The 24,212-nt window shown below is 45.8% G+C and overlaps 1 protein-coding gene across 3 annotated transcripts; it reads right to left on the bottom strand.

Moving 5' to 3' along the window:
• Window positions 1–397: 397 nt before the first annotated feature.
• CDCA7L (cell division cycle associated 7 like) lies at window positions 398–23,355 on the bottom strand. 3 transcript variants are annotated; one of them, XM_068152455.1, is made up of 10 exons: window positions 23,252–23,355; window positions 14,570–14,716; window positions 9,920–10,051; window positions 9,087–9,446; window positions 7,429–7,503; window positions 5,453–5,638; window positions 3,327–3,461; window positions 2,358–2,507; window positions 1,833–1,969; window positions 398–1,372 (listed from the first exon to the last, which is right to left on the bottom strand). In XM_068152455.1, the coding sequence occupies exons 1-10, from the start codon at window positions 23,333–23,335 to the stop codon at window positions 1,342–1,344; spliced, it is 1,437 nt and encodes a 478-aa protein (XP_068008556.1). In that variant the 5' UTR covers window positions 23,336–23,355; the 3' UTR covers window positions 398–1,341. The 3 variants fall into 3 exon arrangements, with proteins under 3 accessions (XP_068008556.1, XP_068008557.1, XP_068008558.1); XM_068152456.1 differs by having other exon boundaries at window positions 3,327–3,458; XM_068152457.1 differs by lacking the exon at window positions 14,570–14,716.
• Window positions 23,356–24,212: the final 857 nt, after the last annotated feature.

The raw sequence follows: 24,212 nt of genomic DNA, 5'->3' as shown, positions 1-24,212 counted from the left end.
CGTCCAATCTAAGAACATTTATGAATGTCCAGTATGTAAAACCAAAAGCAGAGGGCAAACATGTTGGGACTTCAATCTGAAAAGCAATGAGAATCCAGCAATATGGATTCTGGCAGGAGTAGCTTTACTCTTGGCAGCTCAGTACTAAGTTTTCAGTGGTGTGTGCTGCTTTCTCAGATCTGTTTTGTAGTTAAAGCAGAAGGTGATAAATATTTTTCACAGTCAGGAGATCTGCCTCACAAAACCAGACTCCTTTAGTACTCAGGTGCTCTATGTTTGTATTTCCTCATCTGTCAGTGCTGTGTTCATGTGCTGCTCCACACAGTGAATATCGATCTGCAAGCATTCCTTCATTACACCAACTACAGGAAAGAAATGGGGAACATCAGCATCTGGGTGTAGTTTAACTCACAAGATACTCCTCTTGATTATTCTTTATTCTCTCTACATACAAAAGAAACGTGTATCTTACAAGAATTTTAACAAACAAATTGCAATCCAAGCGCTGCATTTAAACAAAGTTGTCTGAAAGCTTTGCTGTACACATGAAAAAAAAAACCAACCCACATCTAAATAGGAACCCTATGTAAAAAAATAAAACCTGACCTTTGTGATGGAAACCATTTAACCAGGCATGACTGCCAACTAAGAGAGTTGGGTCAAGCAGCAAGTGCACCACACAATCTGCTATAGCGAGGAATTCTTTTGCTTCATTGGGATGGTATTTAAAACATTTGTAAAACACTCTTCCACTTCCATGTTTCAGTGACTAATTGCACTTTGGAATAAAAAACAATCACTCTCCCCACTGGTAGGTTGCATCAGCTTTGGCTGGAATATAATGGCATTCAGAGGAAAGTACCCTTCCCTTCTTTACGTGAACCAGAGAGGGACGAATAGATTCAAAAAGCAAGGGCTAGGAATCTTTGTGGTCCAGCTGTTACACAAGGAAGTTTTTGTTCCTTTAAAGGCAGGGTATGCTTTACAGGTAGTTCTCAAGCATTCTTTCTGCAAGCTTGCATAATTATATAAATACAAATATTGCTCAAATTGACCAAGTTCTCCATCATGTGGTTGTGTAGCTCCACTAAAACTGAACCACTGTAGGCTCAAGAGTGCCATTTCACTTCAGGTGTTGGTCTGTGCACGTAGATTTCTCTACCAAAACATTTTCCTGAGAGATCTTTTGCATAAGACCACAGTCCTTAAAAAGCTGCCAATGCAGAATGCATATGCTATCTTCTACAACTCTATCTTACATAAAATATAGTAAATAACCTTTTGAAGTCAACCTTTATCAACATATGAACCAGTTGCAGGCACAGCTGGAGCTCTGCGTTCTCAATTGTCATCCGCCAGTTGTTTTTGTAAACTAGAAGACAGGTGGGAAAACAGTGTTAGTGCTTTGCAGGACACTCAGCTTTCCCAGAAACAGAGAGTTTGGTTAACTTCCAAAACCAGCACTGCTATATGCTTCAAGCAATCACTATGGATTTCGAAATAGGCAAAAACATTTCAGTTTCTTAGACAAAATGATGTTATTGTGTTTTTTTAACACAGACAATATGATTCACTATAATAAAGCTGATTTCAGACTAGGAGAAATCTGAATTCCAAAAGACTTCTTTTCAATGGATCACAGAAACATTCAAGTTGGAAAAGGCCCTTGGGATCACCAAGTCAAACCAATAACCCTGCTCTACATGGTTCACCCCTGAACCAATATCCTGGACTTCTGCATAGGCCAGGATGTGCCCCAAAGGACAGAGGTCAAAGTATTATCTAAAGAGCTACAAGTGTAGAAAGGAATGAGCACAGGACACAGCCCTTACCTTTCCAGGTACTCTTTAACATTGTCATAGCCGTAGAACTTGGCCAAGTGGATGAGCATGCCTGTGGCACAGCGCCCGTCCCGCCGGCGGCAGTAGCTGCAGTTGCACACCCCACGACAAGGAGGACAGATCCAGGCCTGCAAAGACAAAACGTTGCAGGGGGAGGGGATGGGGAATGTAAAGGCAAGCCATGATTAAGGTGCTATTTACCTTCCCATTGCTCAGACATACACAAGTAACAGCTTCTCTACTGCCCAACTGTTCACAGCAAGGTTTCAAAAGCCTCTATCAGCCAGCCAACTAACCTTGTTAACCTCTTCATTTAGCACAACAATGGATGGATTGTAACCCAAGCCTAGCACCTTCCACTTGAATTCCAGTAAGATCAGCACGTGTCATAAGAATACAACAGAGCTTCTGGTGGCAAGAAGCTTTTTACACCATGCCACCAATACTCATCACAGCTTACTAACAAAACCATCTGTTACGCTTCCTTTCCCAGGCCTTGCAACCAACCATACTCACTGGATCAAGCAGTGCTGATTTCACATCTTCTCCGTATCGGTTTCGAAGGCATGGGCCACAAAACTGCCCCCTTACTCCTCCACAGCCCTGCTTGCGACAGATTGTCTTTGTATCAATTGTCTTTTGTCGACACTGGTGGCAAGTACTACCCTGAAGTTGGGAAGAGGAGAAATGTGTGTACATGAAGGGCCTCTTCAATGTTTGTTGCTGAGCTTTCCTAATGAATCTGCTGATGATAGCCAAGCATAAACTTCAAAGTCAAATTCAGCCATGAAAATCTCAGTGAGAACTGTAATTTCTGTTATTATGATAGATCATGAAGTCATCTAGAGATGCCAGGGATTTTAAAGACAGTGCCCAGCCTCAGCAGCACAGGGAGTCTCAAACTGCATGAAGCTCATGCTGCAGTTCTGCTCCTTCCCTCTATCTAAAGAAAAAGCTAAAACTATTGAGAGAATGACCTTGTGACTCATCTCTGCAAATACAATGAAGCATGAAGTATATAGGAAGCTTATCATCTAAGATCTTTATGATAATTAATAATAGCCAGATCCAGTGAAGGAAGAGCTTTGGAAACTACCCAACTCTTACAGACATGTCATTTCCAGGGGGTACAAGGAGCAGCAGGCATCCCTGTTATTTAATGGTATAACCACTACACTTATATTAAGTGAGAATGAGAGATTAAAGGGATGTCAACTCTTTACAGTGATGAGTCATAGGTACAGCAAATTCCACCTAGTATCTCTATGGCAAGAAAGCACTTCCCTGCAAAGGCAAAAGGTGGTGGGGCCTTCCAACCAGCACAGGCAAGCCTACAGAAGCCTGGCAGTGCTTTCAAAGTCATGCTTGTGTAATATAACAAAGCTGAGCTCCAGACCCTCAGGAGAGCAACAGCTTCTAGCAAACACCAATGAACTACTAAGAGACTTTCCATTTCACACCCTAAAGAATACAGCAGCCACTTACTAGAACTTTGTCATAGATTTTGTCTTTAACAGTGATTGCAATGTTGTCCAAGTCCTCCTCAGTAATATCCTCTACTGGACGCTGAGTTGAATACTTCGACGATCGCCTCCTTTTGTGCGCTCCACAGTTCTCCTGCTAAAAAACTCACCTCAACATGTTTTGTCTGGTGTCATCAAGGCTCTGTCACCACACTTAATGACAACTTCTTTCACTTATGTATGCAGTCTAGAGGGGGCAGACTATAGGCTCATGGAACAGTACAAGAATAAAGAGTTTCCCAATCATCACGTCCTCTTTCTCTCCCTCTCCTCCCTCATCTTTTACCTACTCCATTTATTTTCTTTGGATTTTCTTCCTTCCCATCATTCTTCATTCCCATGCTCTTCTGTTACCCCCTTTTCTTTGCACTCACTGCCCACCTCCACTGAAACTCTTCAAACTCCTTTTCTTTCCTCTCAAAATAAGGAACTATGACCATCTGCCTTCCCATGCTTTGCTCCCCTAATCTCCCAGCATAAGCTCCAATTGCTTTCTCCAATAACAATCTCTAATGTCCTGCAAAAAAGTTCTACTGAAGTTTCAGGTTAGTCCTGCCATACTTATCCCTTTCTTATTATCCTGTTTGCTATCTGGAACAATCCTCCACCCACTACTAAGTGCTCTTTCTTTCATTCCAAATATCATTCTCTTTGACCCCTAGTCATATACAGGTCTCATCTGATCCTTAGCCTTCCCCCAACCCAACCCTTAGCATCTGATTTGTCCTTCAGCTCTATTCTCTTGAAAGTATAAGGTTCTCATTAAGTGCTACTCTACTTTTTTAATAGCCATGTTCTCTCTATAGCACTTCAACTATGCCCAGCACTCACTCCTACAAGCAGAACTGGGAACCAGCCTGTGCAGATGCAAACTTATAAGAGTCACAGAATCACTGAATTACCAAGGTTGGAAGAGACCTCAAAGATCATCAAGTCCAACCTGTCACCACAGACTTCATGACTAAACCAGTCTTTGCCATAAAGGCCATACAGTAAACATAACCAAGGCAATTGATCACCATAAGGATAGAATAGAATAAACCAGGTTGGAAGAGACCTTCAAGATCATCATGTCCAACTTATCATCCAACACTACCTAATCAACTAAACCATGTAACCAAGCACCTTATCAAGTCTCCTCCTGAACACCTCCAGTGACGGCGACTCCACCACCTCCCTGGGCAGCCCATTCCAATGGGCAATCACTCTCTCTCTGTAAAACTTTCTCCTGACCTCCAGCCTAAACCTCCCCTGGTGCAGCCTGAGACTGTGTCCTCTTGTTCTGGTACTGGCTGCCTGGGAGAAGAGACCAACCTCTGCCTGTCTACAACCCTCCTTCAGGTAGTTGTAGAGAGCAATAAGATCACCCCTGAGTCTCCTCTTCTCCAGGCTAAGCAACCCCAGCTCCCTCAGTCTCTCCTCATAGGGCTTGTGTTCCAAACCCCTCACCAACTTTGTTGCCCTTCTCAGGACATGCTCCAGCAAGTCAACATCCTTCCTAAACTGAGGGGCCCAGAACTGGACACAGTACTCGAGGTGTGGCCTAACCAGTGCAGTGTACAGGGGCAGAATGACCTCCCTGCTCCTGCTGGCCATACTAAAAAGATAAAAAAATAGAAAAAAAATGGGGAAGAATAAAGCCTGCAGCTTTTGAATGGCTACCCAACATGCCAGCAGTTCATTGTTGTGAACTCCCTTCATTCATTCTCAGTTCTGCTGCATAACTCCTATTTTCTCTCTGCTATTTCCAGAAGGCATTGTGCTAATTTTTTTCTGAGTTTAAAGATTGAGATCTGCTTTGTCATAACCACCAGCCCCACTGCCTTGCTGCTTGAAAGCCTTCTACACTGTAGGCTCTAGTCATTTTCAGATAAGGAATAAATAATAGACCCTAAGTAAACTGCCTTATGTTTGGACAACACAGGTCACAAATAGAGCCCAGTTAATGAGTCAGAGATGAGGCAGGAAGGCATGAAGATAACTTCTTCTGTAGCCAATCCCAACCAAAGGCTGCCACTAACTTTCTGTGGGAAATTCAAATGTTTCTTAAATCCTGACTAACTGGAAGTAGCAAAGTCTGACAAATACCACACTGAGTCTCTTCTTCAAGAGGTTTTGTCGTCTATAGCTCTGCAGGTGCTCTGCAAATTTGGCAGCTGACACAGTGAATTTTTCCAAGGCAAAGTTTTCTGGTGGACGAGCATTTCTGGTTGGGTTCATGCGGCGTGTTATCTGGCCTTCAGAAAACGTCCTCCTTGGGATCTTCTTCTGTTTCTAGAAAGAGAAGATTACAGAAACTGTACTTTCAGTTATGTTTGCACATTAAACACCAGCAATGATCTGCAAATGTCCCTACCACACTTGTACTATCATAAACCACTGTTCTTAGTATCATAGTATCAGTCAGGGTTGGAAGGGACCACAAGGATCATCTAGTTCCAACCCCCCTGCCATGGGCAGGGACACCCCACAGTAGAGCAGGCTGGCCAGAGCCTCGTCCAGCCTGCTCTTAAACACCTCCAGGGACAGCGCCCCAACCACCTCCCTGGACAACCCATTCCAGGGCTTCACCACTCTCATGGGGAAGAACTTCCTCCTCAGCTCCAGCCTGAATCTCCCCACCTCTAGCTTCATTCCATTCCCCCTAGTCCTATCACTACCTGAGAGCCTGAGAAGTCCCTCCCCAGCCTTCCTGTAGGCCCCTTCAGATACTGGAAGGCCACAATTAGGCCACCTCGGAGCCTTCTCTTCTCCAGACTGAACAGCCCCAACTCCTTCAGTCTGTCCTCATAGGAGAGGTGCTCCAGATTTTCCCCCAATTTGAAGACATCTTCAAGGAATAATCCAAATTCTAAGTTATTTTATTTAATATTTCTGAAACTGAAAGGACAGTCAAGTTGCACCAGGCAAGGTTTAGGCTGTATGTCAGGGTTATCAAACACTGGAATTGTCTGCCCAGGGCAGTGGTAGAGTCGCTGTCCCTGGAGGTGTTCAAGCAGTGTGTGGACCTGGCACTTGGGAGACACGGTTTAGTGCTGACCCTTCAGTGCTGACCCTTCAGTGCTGGGTCGAGGGTTGGACTGGGTGATCTTTGAGGTCTCTTCTAACAAGATGTATTCTGTGAGATTAATAAACTGCTTCTCCTACTTCCACATTCCTCAGACCTGGAAATTGCTAGGAGGTGGAAGACACCCTCTTTATGTTATCACACCTGCCAATTACTCTGTGACTGAATTCTTGCAGCAGAAGTCCTGCATGAACACCTACCATAAAGGCAGTCACTGAATCTGACAATACAGGCAAGATGTAGGAAGAAAGTCTGCTTGCTATCATACACTTGAGCTATTTCCTTTGAAAGAAGTGAAAGGCACATTCCAAGGAGGGAGAAGTCAAAACCCAAGCAGATAATGTCTATAGAGCACTCCTGATTTCCTCCCCCTTCCTCAAGTACAGATACAAAATATAAGTAGCAGACTTATGCAGGTACTCAAAGGATGTTTAAGTTTCTGTAGCACTTAACCAGAGCTACTGACGTTGCAGCCTTTCAAAGAATATATAATTTGGCTTTACCTTTTCACCTGACAACCACCACACCGGCATTTCTACCTGGGCTTTCCAAAGACAGCCCTTCAATTTTCCCTCCAATCTCTTCAGCTTATAATATATGTGGAAAAACATCACCCTACAGAGAACCTCTGCTTGCAGACAAGGAAAGTCAGTTGAAATAACTACAGTATCATTCTAGGTTCATGTTGAAGTGGCTGAATTATGGGAAGTGGGAAGCATGGATTTTAAAAGCCTGCAAGAGGAAAGCAGCTCCTCTGCCTTACTCCCACATACACAGACCTTTGTTGAACATCTCAACTATTTTCTGAGGCAAAAATGATAAAGAGGCTCACAAATACCCCCCCAGAACTTACTGACAGATACAAAATCTATACAAATAATGTGACCAAACCCAAAGAAAACCAGAATAAACCTGGTGAAAGCATTTCATCAGGGAACACATTCATCCCAAGTCTAGCAAAAACTGCTGTCACCCCTAGCCAGTACCAGAGACTTACCGAAGGAGTTGAGGTTGGCGTTTTCACTGGGAATAGGTCAGGTATGGAATTCAGTTCTGCCAGCAGCTGGGCAAGCTGAAATCAACAGTGATGCCACATTGAAAACTCACTGCAGACTTGCAAACAAGTAACAGCTATCATCCACTTTTCATAGGCACTCCAAATTATATCTAAACACATGAACTTTCAGCGCATGAAATCTGCCTGGAGACACTTTACTGAAGTGAGGCTCATAAAGGAGGTTTGTTTACCACTGAATGAGCAAAGCATGCAGGCAGTACTAACTTCACAGCTCCCATTAATTCTTACTGGGAAATGGAATTAGCTAGAATTACAGCCAGTCTTGTCAGAACAGCACCAAAGGAGTGCATTATAACATGGGTACAGATCTGTGTCCAACAATGAACTTCACTGTTAATTTGAGAGGAGAAAAAGAGGACAGGGTGCCCTTGTCACTATAAGATGTCCCCTGTGGGCTCTTCTATTGAATGACACCTGTGCTTTTTGCCAGGGAACTCAAAGTGTCCCCTTTAAGCAGTGACATGCAGCAGGAACACTTTACTCAACGTTTTTCAGTAACCAAAAAAAACCCAACCAAAAAAACCACCAAATAACATCCCAAACAACTGACCTGCTCTGGAAGAGGCTATCTTCTGAAAAGCCAGCAATAGTGAGGACAAGCCAGGATGCCAGCTGTTCCTGAGACTGCCATAGCAATCAGGAGATTAAAAGCTGGATGCAGCATTTCTCAGTGAATACTTTGGTGTGGCATTTATTAAGAGCTATTTTATGCCATTATTGTATCACAACAAGGATGTTGATGAGTTTTGCAATGATTAAATTAGAAGAAAGAGTGGAAAGTGAGAAAGGTGGAAGAGCAGCAAGACCAGCACAAAGAGCAGTGAGGATACAGCAGGTTAGAAACAGACACAAAACTAAAGCAGGTTTATATGTGGGAGCTGCAGGCCTACACACCCAAGCACTTGAGCCCCAAGACTGCTTGGAAGCTGCACCAGGAGTCACTGAAGAGCCAGCATCAACTCAGATTTGCATGGCAGCATGTCAGTTAAAGAGCTGGTGGCATTTTGGACAGAAGAGGCACAGAGAACAATCAGTGCCTCTTTTCCACACCTACACAGTTGCATTTTGCTGTATAACCACTGAAAGAGTGTAACTGTAAACATCACAGCCCCACAACCAAAAAAATACATCTATCATCCTCAGTGCTTTTCAGTGGCATTTGCAATCAGTAACAGCAGCAGATCTATCAGAGACAAATGAAAAACAGAAACTCTATCATGCAAATGACACCAAGAACCACCTGAAGGGATCAGCTGGTTTTCTGACATGCTCTGAATACAAGACAGCAAGCTGGGCATCTCCAACTTTGTTTACAACCACATGCAAAAGGCTTTGTTCAACTCTGGTTTTAAATGTGACCAAGACAGTCCTACCTGAGGCTATTTTAGAGGCGAACTGTATGAGTGCTGATAGTCCTCTAGGGTTTTTCCCCAGTAGTTAAAAAAAAACCTCAAACCACCTTGAGATTTTCCCAAAGTCCCAGCAGGGCACCAGCGCAGACCCCACAATTCAGGTGTGCTGAAGCCAGGTATTCAGATGTAAATGTCAGAGAACAAAGCCCTGCTCTTAAGTCTTACCATGGCTTTATTTTCTTTAATATTCATAGCTCTCTTAAGCAGAGCACTGGAGTTTTCCTCCTGTGTTTCTTTAATGTCTTCTTCAGACTCTGAAGCAGAGCCCTCTAGTTTGTCCCACCGCTTGCAGCTTATTTCTTTTGAACAAGGTGCGAGAGGCTCACTGTCCTTTAGAGGCAAGTCAGAAAAAGCCTTTTCAGGCACTTTTTTCTCAGCCGACTTTCTGGTGGGAAACTGCAAGGCAACACGAAGGCCAAAGCTTCTTCTCTTAGGGGAAACTTTCCTCTTTGCCTCTTCCTCTTCTTCTTCCTCACTACCCAATAAATTATTGCATTCTTCATCATTCACGTCCGACTCCACCACCTAGGGGCAGAAGAATCCCATGTTACACATTGGCTGTGAGACAAGGAAGGTCATTTTTAAATCATTAATTCTAGGCAGCAGTCTCACCACAGAAGGCACTGTCTTAAATTCACCTGAAGATTCTTAACAGTTCACAGCACACAACGTCTCCTCGTGCACAAAATCTACATACTGCTACTGTCTGGGGTAATATTGTCTAACATGTCTGGGGTACAGACATGACTGTCTTCACATGAACAACCCTGCCCAAGCAGTCAGTCCACAAGCAGAGGAAGCTCTCATTTCTAGTATGTGATGTTAGGTTACAGAAAACATTTTTCTTCCTCTTTGAAGATAAACCACATTTTTATTCAGCATGAAGAAAGAACATCACAACGTACCGGAAAAACTCCTACTAGAACATGAGGTTTACACAGAAGAGACAGAAAAAAAGAAGCCAACATAAACATTCATGCATAGGTGACTGCCTTTACCAGAACTCCTTTCTTGTTCACATCCACCTCACTTGAAGTGAAGCCTTCAAACACTTCTGCTTCAGAGTCAGTGTCTTCAGTGAAAATCTTCTGCAGTTCTTCAGTGAGATATCTGGATTGCAATCGAACCCCCTGTAAAAATACCAGCCAGAAGCTGTAAAACAGTCAGATACAGAGGAGCCACAGTGTCACAATAAACCAGCTTCTGCAGCTCAAGCAGCTACCAACTCAATGGCATATCCTGTGAAAGCATTTTGCAGGCAAGGCCTGACAGTATCACAGTATAACTAAGGTTGGAAGAGACCTCAGGGATCATCGAGTCCAACCTATCAACACAGACCTCATGACTAGACCATGGCACCAAGTGCCACATCCAATCTCCCCTTGAACACCTCCAGGGACAGTGACTCCACCACCTCCCTGGGCAGCACATTCCAATGACAAATGATTCTCTTGGTGAAGAACTTTCTCCTCACCTCGAGTCTAAACCTCCCCTGGCACAGCTTGAGACTGTGTCCCCTTGTTCTGGTGCTGCTTGCCTGGGAGAAGAGACCAACCCCTTCCGGGCTACAACCAGGTAGTTGTAGAGGGCAATGAGATCACCCCTGAGCCTCCTCTTCTCCAGGCTAAACAATCCCAGCTCCCTCAGCCTCTCCTCTTGAGTTCAAGGCCTCTCCCCAGCCTTGTTGCCCTTCTCTGGACACGTTCAAGTGTTTCGATGTCCTTCTTAAACTGAGGGGCCCAGAACTGGACACAGGACTCAAAGTGTGGCCTAACCAAAACAGAGTACAGGGGCACAATGACTTCCCTTCTCCTGCTGGCCACACTATTCCTAATGCAGGCCAGGATGCCACTGGCCCTCTTGGCCACCTGGGCACACTGCTGGCTCATATTCAGGCGGCTGTCGATCAGCACCCCCAGGTCCCTCTCTGTTTGGGAGCTCTCCAGCCACTCCGACAAGAGGAGAAAGCAGAAAGCATTCAGAGTTTCAGCACTGACTTATTTTAACTTAGCAGGTGGGGTTTTTTCCCCTCATTTTGAGCACATTAGGACTTCAACTGGGTTGCTTCTTGTGGAGGAAAACTTTCTTCTTTGCCTCTTCATCCTCTTTTTTACTACTAGCCAATAAAAATGAACTACCAGGTTTGTTACGTGTAAATTATTGTGTTGTTTTGTATGTTTTCTTCTAGATGTAAAAATCCAAGCCCTGAGTAGAAGAAAATACAAACCCCATCTCCAGTAAGAAAGAGCTCTCCTTTCTTCACTTGTCAGTAGAAGCAGCACTCCCCTCTGGGCTGGCTGCTGCAGTACTCAAAGTTCACAGAGATGGAGCCTGCTCCTCCTCTCACTGTTACACCATCACTGAAGGGACAGATACCAACACAAAACCACAGACCTCTGAAAACCCTAACATCCCTCCAACCTTCCAATTCTCACTGTTACAATGGTGCAGTTCATCAGTCAAACATGTTCTAGAGACAGGTCCTAAACTTCTGCCCACAGAAGTCTGCCTGCATTAGTCTGCCTGCAGACTAGGAAGTAAAATGTCAGCCCAGGAAAAAGTCTCATTGAAACACTCTTCACAATGTGCACACTACATACCAATTAAAACACAATGCTTTTGCTAAATCAGAAATACACTCCCATGCTTCCAGTCACAATTAATAGAAGACCATCAGTCAACTTGTCCCTGCCAGTCTCCTGAAAGACTTGCTCATGGCAGCCCATGGTCACACTACACTTGCCTCTTGAAAGTCACCCACGATCCCTTAAGTTTGTTTTTCCAATTTTCCTCTGCTATTTCTTCCCCCCACACCCACACCAGATACAAAAAATGACCTTGCATATGATGTACTTGCTAAGCATCTTTATCCTTCCTTTCAACTCCCTCCTTTCCCTGACTTTAATTACACGCTTCTTTACAATAATACCTGGTAAAAACCGGATACAATAGAGGAGTGCAAAAATTTAGAGGGGAAGGAGGGAGGAGCCACTGCATATGCTATTTCTTTACACTTAAACATCTCCTACAAATTATTATGGGTAATTGGAATGAGTTTCCTCCACGCAAAATTACTTTCTTCTTTTGTTGATAGCTGCGGCGCAGCTGCTTGAGAAAGGAACAAGCACAATAGGGAAGTTACTTTAAAGTTAAATAGCATTTCTTGGAGGAAAACTGAAGTTTTTAGGCATTCTGTGTTTTCATTAAATTCTACAAGGAAGGTTAGGGGAGGAAAAATAAGCTGTTTGTTAGCTGAAGTGACCAAAAATAACACACTTAGAGCTATGCTCTTACACCTCTGAAGAACGGTCGACACGAGGTAAAAAATACACATCAGGGAAAACTCAGCAGGAGTGCAGATTGTGGCAGTGGGAGTGCTGAAAGCCCTGAGGGGAAGACAACACACAGAGGCCACTACTTGTTTATATATATTTGTATGTCAGCATCCAAGGGAACAACTGATGCACCAACATCCCATTCACTATCCTGGGGAGCTGCCTCGCCTCCTTTCCCAACAACTGCAGAATCTTTCTGAACTTCCCATTGTTTTGCTCTTCACACCAAAACCTTTTTGTGTCCTGCAGAACAAGTATCACAGTATCACCAAGGTTGGAAGAGACCTCAAAGATCATCAAGTCCAACCTGTCACCACAAACCTCATGCCTAGACCATGGCACCAAATATCACAGTATCACTAAGGCTGGAAGAGACCTCAAAGTTCATCAAGTCCAACCTGTCACCACAGACCTCATGCCTAGACCAAGGCACCAAGTGCCACGTCCAATTCCCTCTTGAACACCTCCAGGGATGGTGACTCCAACACCTCCCTGGGCAGCACATTCCAAATGCGAATGACTCTCTCAGTGAAGAACTTTCTCCTCACCTCCAGCCTAAACTTCCCCTGGCACAACTTGAGACTGTGTCCTCTTGTTCTGGTGCTGGTTGCTTGAGAGAAGAGAACAACTCCCTCCTGGCTACAACCACCCTTCAGGTAGTTGTATAGAGCAAGTACCTATGGGCTTTCCCAGAGACCATGGTGTTGAGCATCATAAATGGATGGAACTCAGGATTAAAAAAAATTGGGGGTGGTTGTACTTTAGTGGTGAGGGAGTTAACACTGATGAAGATTTAAAATACATCTCAGGGAATAACGAAAATCATTTCAGGGAATCTGACATGAGGATGGCTGCAGTGCCAGCTGTAAATTTGGAACAAGCCCCCCTGGAATTCCCACTGACATGTGTATTTTGCTGTATTTTAGTCACACTCTTTCTTCATAGACTGTGGCTCTAACCCCAAACAGCTTCTGCACTCTCCTGAGGCCACTTTGCCTTCAAAGGCTCAGAAATGTAAGACACTACTACATAGGAACAGACGTTCTGTCAGTTTCCTTTGCTAACACTTGTCATCTTTCCAATCATAGCATTGTTTTGGTTGGAAAAGAGCTCTAAGAACATCAAGTCCAACCACTGTGATGTCATACTGCAGAGCTGGCAAAGGTATCTTTTAGTACATGCTAGTCCATATCTAAAGGAGTATACAAGCCTCCAAAAGACTAAAACACAACTTTTCTGGCAGCCAAGACAGCACACCTGTTCTCTTCCTTCCTTTCTTGTGAATTCAGCTACCAAATCAGAGAAAATTATGCTGATCCAAGCTACTTCACAATTAAGAGAGCAGAGAATCAGCAAATCTCACAATTGCAGCAGGTTTGCAGGTGTTTTCTGTGGGTCAGCACCATTGCAACATGATTTTGGTGCAGAAAGAGCATTGAGATAAATACCTTGAAGTCTGCATGCTCATAAATGCCCAACTATTATCATGCACTTCCACTGTCTTATGTGTCCTGAGTACACCAGCCCAAGTTGGTTAATTCCTTCATGTTTGCTGCACTTATTTACTTGACTTAACCCCACCACCTAATGAAACCCATTTTCCTTTTTGTATTTCAAAGAGTTTTTAGAAGCAATCATTAAACCCTAAAAAAAAAAATTGAATTTCTTTACATTTATTTTTCACAGGAGGTCTGCAGATTATGAGTTTGGCTGCGAATCAGAGCTCACACAGCCACAGTATCACAGTATAACTAAGGATGGAAATGACCTCGAGGATCATCGAGTCCAACCTATCAACACAGACCCATGGACTAGACCGTGGCACCAAGTGCCACATCCAATTCCCTCTTGAACACCCCCAGGGATGGTGACTCCACCACCTCCCTGGGCAGCACATTCCAATGACGAATGACTTGCTTGGTGAAGAACTTCCTCCTCACCTCGAGTCTAAACCTCCCCTGGTGCAGCTTGAGACTGTATCCCCTTGTTCTGGTGCTGGTTGCCTGGGAGAAGAGACCAACCCCTTCCTGGCTACAACCACCTTTCAGGTAGTTGTAGAGGGCAATGAGGTCACCCCTGAGCCTCCTCTTCTCCAGGCTAAACAATCCCAGATCCCTCAGCCTCTCCTCATAGGGCTTGTGCTCAAGGCCTCTCCCCAGCCTTGTTGCCCTTCTCTGGACACGTTCAAGTGTTTCGATGTCCTTCTTAAACTGAGGGGCCCAGAACTGGACATAGTACTCAGGTGCGGCCCTGACACAGGCTCACTGCACCACCCAAAGTGCGTAACTGGGCCACGGCAAAATCCATTCCTACCTTTTTTTCTGACTCCAAGGAATCAAAATTAGCACAGCTGTCCTCTGGCAACAACCTTTGTCTAGAAGCACCATCTTGGAATCCCAGAAAATCTTCATTGTCACTGGGAGCGTTAAAAACATCAGCCACATCCTTGGGTATCTGTTTCTGATTCAAAACAAGACAGAAGATAGAAATCAGACACACCAACTTAATAGGAAAATTCCAACTGGGAACAGTACAACTTGCTTTCTGGACTCCTGTGCAAGTACAAAATACACTACGTGCAAAGTGTACCTCATTCAGCTAAACTCCAGGAAAATTCAGTACAGACTGTTTTAATCCCCAAATTACAGAGTCCAGATTTGGAGCCAGAGAAGGAACGTGATATGCAGGATAGAATAGAATAAACCAGGTTGGAAGAGACCGTCAAGATCATCGTATCCAACCCATCAACCAATCCAACCCACGTAATCAACTAACCCATGGCACCAAGCACCCCATCAAGTCTCCTCCTGAACACCTCCAATGATGGGGACTCCGCCACCTCCCCGGGCAGCCCATTCCAATGGGCAATCACTCTCTCTGCATAGAACTTCTTCCTCACATCCAACCTGAACCTCCCCTGGCGCAGCCTGAGACTGTGTCCTCTTGTTCTGGTACTGGCTGCCTGGGAGAAGAGACCAACCTCTGCCTGTCTACAACCTCCCTTCAGGTAGTTGTAGAGAGCAATAAGGTCTTCTGGTGAAGAACTGAGCCTAATTTGTGAATGTATTCCTTCTACCTGAGTACCTTTTGTATATCTTAAACCTATGAGGAGAGGCTGAGGGAGCTGGGATTGTTTAGCCTGGAGAAGAGGAGGCTCAGGGGTGACCTCATTGCCCTCTACAACTACCTGAGGGGAGGTTGTAGCCAGGAAGGGGTTGGTCTCTTCTCCCAGGCAACCAGCACCAGAACAAGAGGACACAGTCTCAAGCTGCACCAGGGGAGGTTTAAGATTGAGGTGAGGAGAAAGTTCTTCACCGAGAGAGTCATTAGTCATTGGAATGTGCTGCCCAGGGAGGTGGTGGAGTCACCATCCCTGGAGGTGTTCAAAAGGGGACTGGACGTGGCACCTGGTGCCATGGTCTAGTCACGAGGTCTGTGTTGATAGGTTGGACTCGATGATCCTCGAGGTCTCTTCCAACCTTGGCAATACTATGATACTGTGATCTTTGTAAACCAAATTTCCATTTAAATGTCAAATCAGTGTGGAGCATTTCTGTCTTACTCCATGGGCAGGAGTGAAATCTCTTTTCTGTCCTTTTGCTCTGGGCAGCTCGTGGCTCGAAACTTGGACACCGCTATATGTTAACAGCACCGTCACCTGTTTCAGCAGGCATTTAGCTAACTCCAAAAATAAACCAATGCAACTTGTTCTCCTTCATCAGCACTGCAACAGCTTTTTCCACAGCACTTGGTAAGAAAGTGAAAGTCCATTTTAACACAGGACATTTCTTGTTTGCTAGAAACACACAATATAGCTCACCAGGAAGAAGCACTGACAGAGGCAGGCAGGTGTGGCAATGCCAGCGACGAGCAGTGTGAGCAATCTGGCAGTGCAGGCCTAGAGCCTGACATGATGGTAGGCCATGCTCAGCATAAATGCAGAGCCAGCTAGCAGTGTAGCAAAACAGTGCTGTGCCTGCAGCATGTAACTAAAACAAGACACTGGTAGCTATAAACATGGACAGTTATCTTGGGACAACAGGACATGCACCTGCATCAACAACCTCGTTGTGTCATTAGTAGTTGGACCAATAATCTGTAATAGTGCAATGTGTGGTTACTCAGAGGGAACCAACGGAGCTATGCCAGCAGGGCACTCCGAGTTTATATAAGTTGTAGCAGTTGCCTTGCTACGCACTTCTGCCTTTCCTGTCTCCTGTTTCTTCTTCACTTTACTGTGCTATACTTGCACTACAGGCCTGCTCCATAGGCCTGCACCATCAGCCTGCAACACTGGAACAATAAAGGAACAATACTCGATCACATTGGTCAGCCGTATTGATTCCTATCTCCGTCGTCCGATAGGCAGAAGCACTTCAGGCGACCCAAGTCACAACTTTAGAGTTCCTTAAGCATGGAAGGAGACTCATACCACCACATCCAACCATTCCCCCTAGCCAAGTACTTCATCAATCATTTCAGATAAGCCTCTCCATATAACGGGCCAATAAGGAAGCCCTCGGACAGTTCCTACCCAGCTGCTTCAGGATATGATGTGTGGAAGGATGAGATGAATAGACACAGTCTTAAAGACCAAAGCACAAGGCATTTGCCAAGTTTCAGAAGAGGGTTTTATGAATCTCAGGATCATTTGTAAAACCATTCTGCCATTCACAGAAATGCTTGAGAAGTGACCATATTGCTCACCAGCACTTGGCCATTCATTGTCTACTTCCCAAGAACCACATGTGCACCTTGGATACGCTACTCTTCCTTGAAGCAAGCTTCTCTGCTGTTTGCTGCGTGCAAAGCCATTCCTCTATTTCTTTCTCTCACTTCTCTAATTAACTCTCAGGAACCTGAGATCAACAGCTCCCTGGTGATGGATGACAGTTCCTCATCCAAAGGTCTCAAGTCCCGAGCATTCAAGTGAACATCTCCAAGATGAACTCTAGAATGGGCTGCCTTTGTCCACTGTCATAGACAACCAAGACTGCTCACAGTGTGCCTTATGCAATGATTTTGCAGACTTAGCTGTTTTCATTAGTTTATTTGTGCCAAGGCAAATAGTCCAAAGGAGACCTGTGCTCCAAAATAATGTTGCTGACAAAATCCCACTTCCACTAGAAGAACATGCAGCACCATGACCCTCACTCTCTGAAATAAGCTGGCAAATACTGGCTTCATTTTCTTCTTGCTCTGCTCTTATAAAGCTGATGTAGATTGATGCAAAACTGATTTCCTGTTGCTTAAGCAAGAGCAGAATTCACTTCTGAACTGAACATCACAGGCACATAATGGCGTGACCTGATGCACTGCTGCAGAAGTCGTGCAGTCCATACTCGCACCCCTCAGGGTATTTCCTCGCCTCTTACAACAATCAGAACCCACCTCTGCTGCTGTGACAGAATTCACTCAGTACAGAGCACTGTTACAAATGAAGGAAGCATGATGCATTTTAATGGGGAAACACACAAGGAGCTGTGAGCCTCACTGCTGTGAATAAACTGCTTCCAGGAGCTGCTGCATTCGTTCTCGTGCTATTGTACAACTGAGGTAGCCGCTGCTGTGATTACTGCATGCCTAACTAGCTTCTTCATCTATTACTTCTGCATCTGCCCCAGAGCAGCCATTATGGGGGTGTAATTATTGATTTTGAACAAAGTAAAAACAAATAAAGTTCTTTCCCAGTAGATCCTTTCCCACCTTTATGCATTCCCAAATACTAATGTAGGGATTTAAGCAACTTACTGCAGAACTCCTAAGATTTTTAGTCTGTGACTCACTCCACATAGCCTGACTATGATGAAGCCTACTTGGTTATTGATAAGCCCCCATTTCACTGAAAGGGCTTAGACAGTAACAGACCACACCTGACATGCAAAAGGTGGACATACTCCAGGAGTTTAAAAAAAAAAACAACCTCACAACTAAGCTTGCTTATCACCAGGATTTCTGCACCCAAAACCCCAAACTGGTACACCTGAAATCACAAGGAAAGTTTATTCCCAGCAGAAGTCCGTTGCCATAATCCAGACATATCAAAGATGACCCTGCTGCAAACACCTCTGCCATGGTGGGTTGGTTCACTGTTATTTATTATGCTGTCCTGGAAGTCACAGACATTTCCAATTTTAACTTTCAATTAAAATGCATTCAGACACTGATTATATAATCAGCATCAGAGCTTTGCACTTTAGGTGTCAACAACATAGTGCATAGCAAGAAGAACAATACACAGTGGTCCAAACACAAATATCAAAGTACTAAGCTATACTAAGTACTTGAAAGATGAAGGCACTTCAAAAGAGGAGCTTTCTGACACTAGACCCTAAAAAAGGCACTAAAGCAGAGAGGTGATGAACATTTCAGCTTTGCTCAGAGGAAATATTTCAACATGTAGAACCACAGGTTCAAGCACAAGGGTCTGTTGAGATGCTGCAGATATGAGATGCTGTCTTTTAAAGATACCAATACACAAGGCTACGGTTGGCGTGGGTGGAGAGCAGCCTGGCAGAGAGGGACCTGGGGGTACTGGTTGAGAGTAGGCTCAACATGAGTCAGCAGTGTGCCCAGGCAGCCAAGAAGGCCAATGGCATCCTGGCCTGCATCAGGACAGTGTGGCCAGCAGGAGCAGGGAAGTCATTCTGCCCCTGTATGCTGCACTGGTTAGGGCCATACCTTGAGTACTGTGTCCAGTTCTGGGCCCCTCAGTTTAGGAAAGATGTTGAGTTGTTGGAATGTGTCCAGAGAAAGAAACAAAGCTGGTGATTGGTTTGGAGCACAAGCCCTATGAGGAGAGGCTGAGGGAGCTGGGGTTGCTTAGCCTGGAGAAGAGGAGGCTCAGGGGTGACCTTATTGCTCTCTACAACTACCTGAAGGAAGGCTGTAGCCAGGTGGGGTTGGTCTCTTCTTCCAGACAACCAACACCAGAACAAGGGGACACAGTCTCAAGCTGCACCAGGGGAGGTTTAGGCTGGATGTTAGGAAGAAGTTCTTCACAGAAAGAGTGATTGGCCATTGGAATGTGCTGCCCAAGGAGGTGGTGGAGTCACCATCACTGGAGGTGTTTAAGAAGAGACTGGATGGGGCGCTTGGTGCCATGGTTTATTTGATTAGATGGTGTTGGGCAATAGGTTGGACTTGATGATCTCAAAGGTCTTTTCTGACCTGGCTAATTCTAATTCAAAGATACAAAAAGCTAAGTACCAAAAATCTAGAAGCTGGAAATAATTCACAACTGCTGAAAAGCCAACAATGTTACTTCTAGCAGGAAATTTTACATCTATTGAACTCAGTTATTTTTGCACAGAAAATATACTTGTTTAAAACACCCACAAGGTGATTTTCAAAAGCAGCAGAAAATATTCCCCAGCACAAACAGCACACAATCCAACAAACGCCAGAATAACCAACCCCAACTGGCTTTTGAGCAAAAGGTCAAAGTTCAAGGCATCCCCACCTCTAAATTTGACAAAATACCACAAGTATACCCAGGACTGCTCCTGGACTTCTAGGGCTTCATGGTTAAGAGTTACCCTTCCCACAGAACTGGGAACAGGTATCTCATGTGTGCCTGTAGGGTCTAGCAGATCTGTCACCAAGGACCACCAGTGACAGAGGGCAAAGGAGGCCAGGAGGGATGCCAGATCTGTTTTGGCAATGCTCCAGCACTCACCACACAAGCAATGGGATAAGCAAGGTACCTGAGGTCCCCACCAGCCAAAACATCATTTCTCCAGGTGCCGTCCCCCTGAATTCCACCTGCCAAGTTAGGCAAGCAGAAAAAGAAGAGCCTGGGGTAAGATGTTTTACTTTATACATCAACAGGAAAAAATTCTCACATCTCAAGTGAAAAAAAGCAGCTTTTTCCTGGTACCAAAGCTAAACCTGATGCAGCTTGCCCTTCTGCAAGGCAGTTCCCTGGCAGGCTGTGAGGAGAGAATGCTTGCTGGTCGCTTCAGTGGGGCACATCAGTAACTTTGAGGCCAGTCAGCCATATTTATTTTGTTGGAGAATTACACCTACCACTTCCACTGCCAGTTGTCACACTAGTGCATTCTTCTCTGACAACAATGTATCAAGAGAAGATACTGTGTGAGAAAGCAGAGCTAGATGTAATTCTCTATTTTTGCTCCTACCACGACACAAAAAAGATGTGTTGGGCTGTGCTCCCCCCATTCAAGTTTGCACACTGTATGAAGATCCCTGCGTGGAAACAGGGGACAAGATAATTTTGGTAACATTCAAACTTCTTTCTTATTCATTTCAGTTCAAACTGAAATAAACACAGTTTAATCTCCAATGCATACTCTCACAAACCAAAAATCATGCAAAGTCACATCTTCAACTCATGCTGGAAAATCTCTTGGCTTCTCTTGGACTCATTATGCAAGGCGAGCCCAAGGCACACCAGCCAGGGGACTGCAAGCACTTCATTTGGCTCACAGCCCCAACATAACCCAAGAAGGAAGCGCTCCAAGGATGAAAATTATGGGCAGCACTACAAGAACAGAGGCACCCAACCAGAACACAATAGGTGCCAAACCAAAACCCCAAAGCTATTTACAATTTTTCCACTGGAATCATGGCAAAAAGCATTGCACGAAAGCTTCATTCTTAACATCATACAAACATGTGAAAGTCATGAAAGGCAGAGAGAGGCAAAGCCATGCATTAGAGTGTGGAATAATCACACAAGACAGACCATCATCAGGACAGTCAACATCACCCTAACAAACAGCCTGAAGCTCAAGGGCAACAATGAAATCTACAAAAGCAAGGAAGACCCCAGAAGATCACTGCAATTTCTCAACAGCAAGACAGCACAACCCCCCAAGACTTTCTGGATGACACAAGTGGCAGCAGGGTGAAAGGCAAATGAGAGTTTGGATAGAAAAGAAGGCATGACTGATAAAATGAGCAGTCAACACAGTTTTACAATCTGTGCAGAGACACTTTGATTCCACCAAAAGTGATTAAGAATTGCACCTGTAAATCTGTCACAGCACCTCCTGGGACTTTCAGGGTGGCTCCTCCAAGGCCCCTGAGAAAAGTTATAGTAATTTTCACCCCAGCCAACCTACTGCCAAAACCAAGTACTTCACAAAACTTTAGTAAATTCAGCTACTTTCAGAAGAGTGTGGTTGCTACATTGCTGTATTTAAACTGATAATTAAATAAGCCAAACCCCATCAAGCTATTTTGTCCTAATATAAAAACTGTCCAACTGTCATAATCACACAGCAAGTCACTTCAAATGACACCTTCCCCACGCAACATCTACCTGGAAACTATCCTGCAATTCTCAAAACCACTAATAATGTGAGTACCAGCACACCAGCATATGAATCCAGTCCAAACACGCTGACAACTGTTACTGTCTCCTCTTTTGTCATCTCACTGATCCAAACAGTAGGAACAGCTATTTCTGAGCTAATTCTGCATAATTCAAGAGCAGCCCTTTCATCTGTGCTGGGGTCTAATAACTTCCCAAGCCCTGATGTTCCAAAGTGAACACTTTTGTACAACACCTCAGGCATGCAATGCAACCCCTCTTCACATCTGGAGTGCCAGCATCGAGGCTTTTTCGGTGCTAAAACTTTGTCAGCATCACTCTCAACAAGCTCTGTGTACTTAAACTGATATACAACCTGTTAAATTAGAGCCTGGGCTGGGAAATGCAACTGCAGGTCTTGCTGACTTGCTTGTCAGCTGCATTCAATGGGGGCACACACTCACAAGCTTATTTGCCAGTCAGCAGGCAACCTTTGCCATCACATCCTTCTGGCTAAGCTAGGACTGAACCCACTGCTCACTGGAGTGTCACAAAGAGAACCAAGAACCAGCAGGCCTTGCTCTGCCAAAACCAAGCTCACATGAGAACAAGCACTGGGAATAGACTGTATCCTCCTCCCCTTTGCTATGACTTTAAAGAAACATGACGTGCACCCTTTTAGCTGTGCAATAGAAAGGTGATTAGCAGGTAGTTAAGAACATCTCCTTACAGCACTAGAGAAGTGCCACTCACTTCTACTGAGCTGCGTCAATCAGGTTTCTCTTAAATTGTTTTATAGTGCCCTTATCCCTTCCTGGAGGGCCTGAGGCCACGCAGAAGAGCAAGGTTTACCAAGCCTCCTGCTCTAGCAGCAGGCCTGGACTAGATGGTCTTCAGAGGTCCCTTCCAAGCCCTACCATTCTGTGATTTCTGAGAGGACAGAGGGTTTAACAAACATTCTGGCGTTCCTCCTGTTCCACAGAAACCCATGTAACTCTCTTAACATTCCATCAGCAAGAGCTGACCGAGATGCTGACTTTCTCCAACCTCTTGCCACCAAGAACACTCACCATACCACCTCTCAAGCCTTGAATCACAGGAGCAGCCCGAGGCATCCGGCTTGGATGTGCGCCGACCAAAGCACACCTGTGCTTGTCCCTAAACCTCCAGCCTTACAAATTCTCACATACATTCAGGCGTCTCAAGTACCTGTCTGTGGCATTTCAACAAGAGAGGACAGAACTGAAAAGAAATAAATTAGCTGTTTCAGGAGTGACATCCCCAAGCCTACAAAGACCAAATCATTAACAAAGCTCCTCTCCAATAAGATCCACGCAGCCCATCAGCCTTCACCGGAGACGCTGCTGAGTTCCCCGGGGCAGCCCCAAAGCCGTTTCCATCCCTCCCCCGGTGCGCTGAAACCCCGGAGCCGCCGCGCCACGTGGAGGGCGCCCGGTGGAGCCGCGGGCCGCCGCGCTGGCCGGGATCGTTTGTACCGGAGGTGGGGACGGTGGGGCTTCGGGAGAGCTGCCTGCCGCTGTTGGCGGCGCCGGGATCGGCGGGCAGCTCTTCCGACCCCCGCGCCGCTGCTGCGGTCCCCGCGGGGAGCGGACAAAGGCCGCTGGGAAGGTGGAAAGCAGGCGGGCCGGTGCCTTTCCCTCACCGCCCGGCCTGCCTTGCTTGCTCGCCCGCTCCGCGCGGCCAGCGGGCTGCCTCACCTTGACGCGGCTCGCCACCGGGCCAGCCGCTGGTGCTGCCGCCGCCCCCCGTCGCCGCCGCCGCCGCCGACCGCGCCACACCATGGCGCAACTTGCCGCCCGCGTTTCTGAGGGAGGAGGAGGAGGGAGGAGGAGCCGGGGGCCGTGGCGGGGTGGAGCCGTTCCGCGACGGCGGGAAAGGCGGGATGGGGCGCGGGGAGCCTGTGTGGCCTGCCTGGGTATGGGTAACGACGGTTCGGAAGCATCGGCGGGAGCTCTGGGTCCTCGGGCGAGTGAAGCGGGTGCTGCCCTGTTGGCGCCCAGAAGCTACGGTGCTCCCCTACGCCCTCCTCACACAGCAGCGGCTGTGAGTCTGGATGGAGCTGGCCCGCCTGGGGTGTCATGAAATCATAGACTCGACTGGTTGGAAAGGACATCTACGATCATCGAGCCCAACCATTACCGAACTCTACTGCTAAACCATGTACCTTAACACCACGTCTTACAAACACCTCTAGGGATGGGGATTCAAACACCTCCCTGGAAAGTCTATTCCAGTGTTTAAAACTCCTTCAAATAAGAACTTTCTTCTGATATCATAGTATCATAGTATCATTCAGGGTCGGAAGGGACCACAAGGATCATCTAGTTCCAACCCCCCTGCCATGGGCAGGGACACCCCACACTAGATCAGGCTGGCCAGAGCCTCATCCAGCCTGCTCTTAAACACCCCCAGGGACGGGGCCTCGACCACCTCCCTGGACAACCCATTCCAGGGCTTCACCACTCTCATGGTGAAAAACTTCCTCCTCACATCCAGCCTGAATCTCCCCACCTCCAGCTTCATTCCATTCCCCCTACTCCTATCACTACCTGAGAGCCTGAGAAGTCCCTCCCCAGCCTTCCTGTAGGCCCCCTTCAGATACTGGAAGGCCACAATTCGGTCACCTCGGAGCCTTCTCTTCTGCAGACTGAACAGCCC

The sequence above is a fragment of the Melanerpes formicivorus genome, unplaced genomic scaffold, assembly GCF_026170545.1.
Source record: "Melanerpes formicivorus ecotype bairdi unplaced genomic scaffold, bMelFor1.0.p_v2 SCAF_23, whole genome shotgun sequence".
In the NCBI taxonomy this organism is placed as follows: Eukaryota; Metazoa; Chordata; class Aves; order Piciformes; family Picidae; genus Melanerpes; species Melanerpes formicivorus.
This window is presented reverse-complemented; position numbering and strand designations above follow the sequence as displayed.